This window comes from Oncorhynchus clarkii, chromosome 24, assembly GCF_045791955.1.
Source record: "Oncorhynchus clarkii lewisi isolate Uvic-CL-2024 chromosome 24, UVic_Ocla_1.0, whole genome shotgun sequence".
Classification (NCBI taxonomy): domain Eukaryota; kingdom Metazoa; phylum Chordata; class Actinopteri; order Salmoniformes; family Salmonidae; genus Oncorhynchus; species Oncorhynchus clarkii.
In genome coordinates this window covers 18,238,790-18,248,708 of record NC_092170.1, presented here as the reverse complement: position 1 = coordinate 18,248,708, position 9,919 = coordinate 18,238,790, and the positions used below count along the sequence as shown (strand labels likewise).

At 40.4% G+C, this 9,919-nt stretch overlaps 1 protein-coding gene across 1 annotated transcript; it reads left to right on the top strand.

The window, feature by feature from the left end:
- Positions 1-1,783: 1,783 nt before the first annotated feature.
- On the top strand, positions 1,784-4,802 carry LOC139382789 (coiled-coil-helix-coiled-coil-helix domain-containing protein 2-like). Its single transcript, XM_071126936.1, has 4 exons — positions 1,784-2,016; positions 2,541-2,805; positions 3,012-3,237; positions 4,008-4,802. Exons 1-4 carry the CDS (start codon positions 1,967-1,969, stop codon positions 4,016-4,018), a joined length of 552 nt encoding a protein of 183 aa, XP_070983037.1. The 5' UTR covers positions 1,784-1,966; the 3' UTR covers positions 4,019-4,802.
- Positions 4,803-9,919: the final 5,117 nt, after the last annotated feature.

The following is a 9,919-nucleotide window of genomic DNA, read 5'->3' as shown; positions in this document are numbered from 1 at the left end:
CCCTGTGTGGACAGATCCAGAGTCCCAGCCTAGGCTGGGTTGCAGCCCTGCCTGTGTCTGCATGTGGAATGTGTCCCGCTCCTTTGTATAGGCGCTACCCTGGGGTAGCCGCAAGGCTACAATAGCCACAAGGCTTCAGGGAGCAAGGGCCAGCAGCACCACAATAAAAGACACAGCATCCTGAAGTATTGGAACTGCCATTGTTCCAGGGCATCTGTATATATGGCAGGGCTCCTAAAGGGAGTGTGCCGAAAGCATGACAGGATGCTACACATGGGCCCTAAGCACTAAATTTGGGGACTCAAGGACTAGGCTATACAGAGAGGTATCACAATATGAGGTCAACGAGGACACACTTATCCTTGCCTACTCAGAGTCAATGGTCTCTATAATAGACAGCACAATCACATAGTTTTTTTAATCCATTAACGTTAATTTAAAAGCTAATGCATCTCTGTAGGGTCTCTGATATAGAAGGTTGTAAGTGAACAAATTGGTCCTATCAGCCTTCCTTGATTGCTGATCAGTCTAACTAGGTAGGCTACACTAGCCTTCTGTATGAAAGATTACGACAAAAGGACTGATCAAATTCAATGGTAATTCAACTTCTTTTTAGTCCAGATCAGGGATCGCCAACCCTGTTCCTGGAGAGCTACCCCTCTGTAGGTTTTTGCTCCAACCCCAGTTGTAACTAACCTGATGCAGCTGATCAACCAGCTAATTATTAGAATCAGGGGAGCTAGATTAGAATTGGAGTGAAAACCATCAGGAAGGTAGCTCTCCAGGACAGGGTTGGAGAGCCCTGGTCTAGATCAACACATTATAGAAATGTAATTGTGGAACCAATTACTTACTTCCTACCAATAGCCTACCTGATAACCTCAGTTAACCATAAGAATAAAAAAACATCTGTAAACATTCCCATTTAAAATGTGAAACTAATTACACAGTCAACTCCATCCAGCCTGGTCTAATACACTAGACGTAACATAGTAAACGGTTGTGTGTTCAAATCTCATCATGGACAACTTTTGTATTTTAGCTAATTAGCAACTTTAACCTCCTAACATTAACCTCTAGCCTAGCTAAAGTTAGCATTAGCCACCTAGCCACAACAAATTGAAATTTGTAACATGTCATACGTTTCCCAAATTAGTAATATATTGTACCAATTGCAATTCGTAACATATCACACAAACTGGAATTCATAACATATCATACAAAATGGATGATGAACATCCACTAATTAATATACCATAAGAAACATAATATATCATACTAGTTTGAGTATCTCAGATTTACATTTTCTATGTTATGTCTACACCTGAGTCCAGGTTGCTCCACCACCAACTCTTCCACCACCATTAGGATTCAACGCTTTATTTAATTGACTTAAAAACAAATATTGGCCTATGTAGGCTAGAATAAATAAATGAATATGCTAATACTAATAATAATAATACTTCTTCCATTTCAAGTTTTTGACATTGAAAATACAAATGCACTGTTAACTCCCCAACAAAAAGTTTCACACTTGCATAAACTGAAATTCAATGTCCAAGGGCAACATCTAGTGGAAAGATAGAAAACTTCACTGGGCACTGGAGATAAGATTTTTTTCAGCACTCGAAAATGTAATATGCTAAAACCACAAAATATATATCAGAGAATACTTAGCGTCACGAGCTAGCCTTACATACGTAACGTTTTTTTTGGCACGGAGTCATGATTATGAAAGGCTACATATTACAACAGATTACAAAAGATTCAAAACTAGTCGTCTTTTCACCGGAAGTTACACATACAAAATATGACGTGACACGTAGAAACTTCCGGAACAGCAGTCCCTTTTAGTCCTACGAAGGTCGATTAGACACAGACACATTAGTTACTGTACTGAGTTGCTTTCTTCAAATACGAAGTACTTTTCTTGTTATATTTGACTAGCTAGCTATCTTTATCAAAAATGCCAAGAGGAAGCAGAAGCCGGACGTCAAGGATGGCCCCTCCAGCCCGGTATGAAAATTGACAAAGTCATGACATTAACAACGCATTGCCAGCTAACTTAGCTAGCTTGATGCTAAATTTACTAACGCTAGTTGCCTGATTTTACTTGCTCGCAAGGCTTGTATAATTTCCCTAGTCTATATTTCACGTGGTGTCTGTATTTCAAAGGTGTTATAATAGTCAGCTAACGTTAGCCAGATAACAAATATAGTAGTTAGTTATAAATATGGTATTCTGGGCTAGCTAGCTAGGCAGCTGGCACAACTACTAGCTAGCTTGCTAGACACTGCTGGTGACGTTAGGTGAAACTGATAATAATAATAAGACAAGTAACTAAATGTACTGAATACATATCTGGTAGGCTAATGTTTACACTACCCTAATTTACTTTGATCTATGTTACTGAATTGGCCCAGAATAATTTACTGAGGTTGATGCTGTTCATGGACCTAATTCAAGTTCTTCAGTGACACATGATTGAGTGTTGTCACTTGATTGCTCATGTAATGAACGCACTCTCTCTTAAAAACCAGGATGGCTCCACCGCCACCCCCCATGGCCAGGGCTGCACCACCTCCATCCTACGCCCCAGCGCCTTCCCATGCCCCCCCGTCCGCCATGGCTGCCCCAGCCGCTGTTGCCCCCCGGCAGCCAGGCATGTTTGCGCAGATGGCCACCACAGCCGCTGGGGTAGCCGTTGGCTCAGCCGCAGGGCACATGATCGGCCACGCAATGACTGGAGGAATGGGTGGGGGCGGAGGAAGCCAAGAGGCTGCCAAGCCTGATGTCACCTACCAGGTAGGTGATCACTGCTTAGTCACAGTGAGTGACAGGGCCATGGGATTGAAGTGGCTTTGTGTCATGTAGCCCAGTTAGTAGTGATGAGTATGAGTGAGTCAGAGAGAGGATAAGCCATTTAGGATTATACCCTGTGCCAGGCCTTAAAGAGCATCTAAATAGTTGAGAATAACATCAACACTAACCTCCAATGCTTTGTTTCTCAGGAGCAGCCCCAGCAGTACCAGCAGCAGTACCAACAGCCACCTCCCATGTACCAGCCAGCCCAGTATCAGCAGCAGCCCCAGTCCATGTTCCAGCAGGAGCCTGCACCACAGCATGGATCCTGCTCATATGAGCTCAAGCAGTTTATTGAGTGTGCTCAGACGCAGAGCGACCTGAAACTCTGTGAGGGCTTCAGCGAGGTGCTCAAGCAGTGCAAGTTCTCAAATGGTGAGTCTAAAAGTGTCTGTTAATACAATCTTAGCTGTTACTGGACATATTTGTGAAAAAGATGGTGCTTTTATGTATCCCTGAAAGTTTTAAATAGTGATATTCTATCATGACTATTTTATGCATTCATTAGATTTGATCAATTGACTTGTTGCCTATCGCTTGCCTTACCTGGTGTCACTGTCACCTTTTGGAATAGGATTAATAAACTCAGCAAAAAAATAAACATCCCTTTTTCAGGACCCAGTCTTTCAAAGATAATTGGTAAAATTCCAAAACTTTGCTGAATTTATAAAGTTTTATGGCAGCGACTGTTCTTTATCGAGGAACCAGACTAGTGTTCTGTAGGTGTCAGGTATTCATTTTATTAAGACTGACTTGAGTCAACTGACCTAATTTGTTGAACACCACTCAAACTGTCCTAGGCCCACTTTAATGTCCCACTTAATATTCTTGGCCCCCCAAGATCTTTAACCACAAATGTATGCAATACACTGAGTGGCCACAGGGTGATGCAGAACTATGGGACATTAAATCATGAAATGTGTAGGCGCTCATGCCAGGCTCTCACATATTTGATTTCACTGTGAGTAAGGACTGTCCTCCATTCCCGGTTAGGGAGTTACTGTTTTTTATTTTTTATTTCACAAAATGTTTTCTTTGTTGATCTTGGGGTTGTGCTGCTGCCATGCATTGCCTCTGGAGTCCTCTATCAATAAAAATGACTATGTACAATTTCCCTAATGTAATTTTGTATTTTTCCTCCACAGGGATGTCCTGAGAGACAAACAACCCCAGCAACGCTGAACGTACACACTCAACACACACACCCACACCCACAATACTATTAAATAAGTAATTTACAAACACTTGATAGACTTGGCTTTGATTTGGCACTTGATCAAATAACTGTTAATCATCATATATGGACAATTTAAAAACATTTTCCTAGGGTTGATGCTGTGAAGCTTGTAATAAGTCATTTCAAATGAAAACATGCAAAAAAATAAACGACACGTTTGTCTTTAATGCTTAAACATGGGGTGTATTCATTGCGTATTGTAACGGAAACTGTTTACCTTTTTAAGAACCAACCAGAGCAAACGGAATGTAACGGGGAGGGACCTACCTGAATTTATCCAATAGAAACTTGTTTTCGTTGCAAAACGTTTTCCGTTGGGAGTAAACGCTTTTGGTTGCAAAACGTTTTGTAACCGACCATGTTTTGCTACAGAATTGTAATGAATACACACACCCCTGTTGTAAATTAGTCTGGTCCCTAGTCTCAGCCGGCTGGGGACAAGATTAGTTGTAAATCTACCTGATGTATTTTAACAGTAATATTCCCTCATAGCCTGGTTAAATCAGACTGAAAGTAGTGTTTGAAATCCGTTCGGATGCCAGGCTAACTCCCTCATAGATCACAATGTAAACTTCATTGTTGGTAGATATTCCCTTGGTCCACCCATTTCCATATCTGGATTAGGGTTGTACAGTCGCAATTTGCTTGTAACAAGTTTAGGATCTAATAAAGCTCTTCACATTAAAGACTCTTCTGAATCACATTCTCCTATTCCTGATAATGTGATGCAGTATTACATCAATTGGATCATCAGTCATTGTGGAACATTTGTCTTAAGTAACGCTAGGCTACAGCAAGAAGAACATGCAGTTATTTTTATGCCGTTTCTTTTATTGAAGGTTTACTACTACAGTACGTCTATTTATGTGCCAGCTGTTATGCCCAGTTTTATACGATTGTTGCATGCAAACTGAAGAGGATCTAGCAGAGAGGAATCGTTTTTTGGGGGGGGGTACTGTCACAGGTGAGAATGTTAACCCGTGTGTTATTTCATGAATATGAAGAAGATGTGTACACGCGTTGAGTGCCTTTGCTCTTGATACGGTAAGTGTTGATCGTAAGAATGTCGTGTTTGTTCAACTTGACAAGATTGCTATTTTAAATGGCAAATGTTGATAGGAGCCAAATGTACGACAGCAATTATGGCTGATTTGTTTCTTCTCCAAAATGACTTGATATTCAATCGGTTCGCCTCATTTCTATCAACGTGTGACAAAGGCTGACGATGCTCACTAAGAACGGAACAATATTGTCTCGTGTATCCCACAAAATGCAACGCTCGCTTGCATCATGATGACACAATTCTATCTAGTAATGGTTACATTTATTATCAGTGCATATATTAAAAATATTATTTCTGAAATATATTGGACACTTTTGGAATATTTTTTACTAAAATGTAATCATTATATAATGCCGATTTAATTCACGTGCTAGTCGGAACTAAGAAATGTCCGACTTGCTAACTGGTTGAAGCGACACGTGTATAACTGCAACCAGTTAGCTAGTCGAACATTACCAGTATCCTAGTTCCGGCATAACGCGTGAGCGAAATCAATGTTTATTTTTTATATTGTCATGGGTTTATGGATTACCTAGTGTGAAATAGCATAGATATGTCTACATTCTGTCACACGTCGTTCTTTCCCTCTTCATGGCTACCCGCGGGGGGCGCTTCGAAATGTCAGTACAGAGACAGCATTTACACCAGTTCAACATGGCATCAGCATCTCTATCCCTGGTCTCCAACCTAGCTATTGTTTATTAGACCTATATCCAGACCCTATCATTAAAGGGTCAATTTGCCGTTTGCACATGCCTCCTGTGTGTTTATTTTATACAACCATTGTTTTCAAAACAATAGGGCTACTGTCATCAAAAACCTACATCAATTGTCTCCTATGTGCTTACTTATATTGCTGTTAGAGTTCGGGAATGGAATTATTTTGGGGGAATTGAATTTTTACTTAATGTTATACATTTCACTGTGTTAGATTTGATAAATGTATTACATGTTTTGTTAAAAGGGCAATCAACTTCACAAATGCAGCTCAGTTCAATGAGAAAGTGAGTTTGCCCTGTATATTACCTGCTGTGTTTTTTTCTTCAGCTTGTGGGCAGCAGCATCAGTACAGTAGTCTAGTAGCCCTAGATAACCAGTCACGCCAACATGACCAAAGAGGACGAGATCCCGGATTGGGTGGGAGCTCAGGAGTTCTATGGCAAATATGACCCCAAGGAGATCCTGGAAGGTATGGTATCATTTGTATGTCATATGGGATTGTTGACATGAACCTCGCAGGAGTTAAAGAGCATGAACCCATTTTCTATTCATTCACTGCATAGAAATAGCCTGGCTCCAGATCTGTTTGTGTTGCACACCCGTAACAAACTTGCATGTCAACTCAACAATGTTTGGCAATGCATCACAATGACCATATTATCTGGGACCAGACTAGAACATAAATAATCTCCACAGAAATGAAACTCTAAACAAAAGAACCAATTCAATGAGATGTCCAACTCTAAACACACACCAACCTCACCTCAGTCTAGACTGGTTATGGAAGGGAGTTTGGGTTCTGTGAACTCACTAGTAAACCCTGTCATCAGTGACATCCTTTGTGTCACTGTGTGCAGTTTGTTAGTCGAGCGGTATGCCATTACGTAACTAAACTGCATTGTTGAGCCGGGCAGTGTTCATTTGAACATGTTTTAGGACCAAGGTTTTGGCACTGAACATTACCAGTCATTGGTCAGCTAGTAGTCATGTCATCCCACTCGGATTCACACAACAATTCACAAAAATTTAACAAAGACAGGACAGATCAAAGAGGAGACAATTCATTGTAGTGTTTTGTACATAAAAAAAAAACACATGCAGTATGTGGGCCACATGGGAATAAAACCCACCACAACCCTGGTGTTGCCAACATCATGCTCCAACTAACCGAGCCATTCTACCCATGTCAGCACAAGCTAACCATTTGCCTTTAAGAAAACCTTGATGATAAACCTCAAATCCAGATCCCATCACGAGATAATGTATTATAGTATGTACAGTACTCCAACCTAGCTATTGTATGTGCACTTTATGTCCCTAGAGTGTTGTTTTGAAGTGGACACACCCCCTAACCATGGGTGTGTGTGAATAAATTAGCCATTACTCCTGGTGACGCACTATACCACTGTTCTGATTGGGCCAGTGGGCTCTGACATGGTCACACAAAAGCGCACTGTATAGTATTGCATAACATACACATCCCTTGTATTATCGTGTCAGTTTCCTGCACACGTGGAGAGAACACCTGCATTTCAATATACTGAGAGGTACTTGCTTTTGTGGCCTAATGCAGCTTTGTCATTATATGGTGTAGGCCTACATTCGAAGAGGGGTCTCAAAAAGAAAATGGTAAGGATGAACATGTTGTAGAGGCTGCCTTAATATATAAAGCTGTGCTTCAAATATTTAAATATCTATCTGATAGGGATAGACAATCAGTCTCAGCCTTGTGAGATTTTAGCTCAAGTAAATGTTCTGCATTAGATACATTGTGTCCTGTATTGGTTTTCTTAGGTTTGTATTACGTCCTATATAATCTCGTGGACAGATGCTACTACCATTTGTGTTATGTGCATCTGTCGACAGACTGGAATTCGACGACTAATGAGAAACTTTGTTCTGGTACGCAGATTATTTGTCGCTTATCATTTGGACATCATGATTTCGCATTTTTGAAATTTGGGAAGGGGACATTTTGCCCATAGACTGGCCCGAAACTGGCTGAGAGTTTCAATTTAGAGAGATTGAGACTTCGCTAGTTTCATCAGTACGTTTTCTAACACGTTTACCCTCTAATTATAGTACCTCCATGCTCCCCCAGAATTTAATAGTGACTGACGCAATTACACAAGATTTTAGTTCTGGGTGTCTGAGATTACATCCTATAAAGTGAATAGAGTGGTGATCAGAGGGTTGTCGGTTCAAATCCCTGGAGGGGCACATTGCCATTGTTTCTTTGTTCTGGAACACATCTAATAAGTGCAGTTCCACTTAAGTATTCATCTGTACAAATAAAATCAAAACGTGAAATGTGTGATGTAACTTACTACCTTTAAATAAGATGCTGTTTGTTGACATTTGTTTTTCCTGTCCTTGTGCCTCAGGACTATGCAGTCAAGATCATCGACATCACTCCTTCTAACAAGATCTCAGCTGCAGAGATCGAGGAGATCAAAGTGGCCACAGTGAAGGAGATTGATATTCTCAAAGAAGTCTATGGAATGGACAACATCAGTAAGCAAAATAACACCATAATACAAACATTATTGTCCCTTTAATGGACTTAAGATACAGTTGAAGTCGGAAGTTTACATACACTTAGGTTAGAGTCATTAAAACTAGCTTTTATACCACCACAAATTTCTTGTTAATTAACAAACTATAGTTTTGTCAAGTTGGTTAGGGCATCTTCTTTGTGCATGACACAGGTCATTTTTCCAACAATTGTTTAGACAGATTATTTCACTTATAATTCACTGTATCACAATTCCAGTGGGTCAGAAGTTTACATACACTAAGTTGACTGTGCCTTTAAACAGCTTGGAAAATTCCAGAAAATGGTGTCATGGCATTAGAAGCTTCTGATAGGCTAATTGACATAATTTGAGTCAATTGGAGGTGTACCTGTGGATGTATTTCAAGGCCTAACTTCAAACTCAGTGCCTCTTTGCTTGACATCATGGGAAAATCAATAGAAATCAGTAAAGACCCCAGAAAAAAATTGTAGACCTCCACAAGGTTGGTTCATCCTTGGGAGCAATTTCCAAACGCCTGAAGGTACCACATTCATCTGTACAGACAATAGTACGCAAGTACAAACACCATGGGACCACGCAGGCATCATACCGCTCAGAAATGATACAGTCTGTCTCCTAGAGATGCATGTACTTTGGTACGAAAAGTGCAAATCAATCCCAGAACAACAGCAAAGGACCTTGTGAAGATGCTGGGGGAAACCGGTACAAAAGTATCTATATCCACAGTAAAACAAATCCTATATCGACATAACCTGAAAGTCCGCTCAGCAAGGAAGAAACCACTGCTCCAAAACAGTCATAAAAAAGCCAGACTACGGTTTGCAACTGCACATGGGGACAAAGATCGTACTCTTTAGAGAAATGTCCTCTGGTCTGATGTAACAAAAATAGACTGTTTGGCCATAATGACCATTGTTATGTTTGGAGGAAAAAGGGGGAGGCTGGGTCTGAAAATCCATGCCAATGGATTGCAGCTATTTGTCGCTTGACTGGTATGTCTTTAAAACCAGTGGTTCTCAAACCTTTCCTTGGGGACTCTAAGCCGTTTCATATATTTGATCTATTCCAGAGCTTGCACACCTGATTCAATTCGTCACTAATCATCAATGCCTTATATAGGTGAATCAGGTGAGCTAGTTTAGAGCTACAACAACATTTTTAAACTTCTGGGCGTCCCAGAGTAGAGGTTTGAGAACCACCATTTTAAACAATAGATTAATTATAACGAAGACGTGAGAAATGTCCTAGAACTATACCCTCCAAGACCTGCACTGAGGAATATTGGTCCGCTGTGTTTAGTACAGAACAAGTAGCTAGATGACATCCACAGTGAAATATCTGTTTATAACAATCACTTATACCCTCAACTCTGGACCTCAAAGCCAGTGACACTGCATTGATAAAGAATGGTGTCCATTCTATTATATAGATTTCTGTGTTCTGAAATATTGCACCCTACTGAATTATTCCTAGATGGGAAGTGTGTTACATTATGGTTAA

Bases quoted from the DNA above. Each gene is read 5' to 3' on its own strand.
- LOC139382789 (XM_071126936.1), top strand. From the start codon at position 1,967: ATGCCAAGAGGAAGCAGAAGCCGGACGTCAAGGATGGCCCCTCCAGCC. The intron at 2,017-2,540 runs GTATGAAAATTG...CTTAAAAACCAG, and splicing joins AGGATGGCCCCTCCAGCCCG to GATGGCTCCACCGCCACCCC. The intron at 2,806-3,011 runs GTAGGTGATCAC...TTTGTTTCTCAG, and splicing joins AGCCTGATGTCACCTACCAG to GAGCAGCCCCAGCAGTACCA.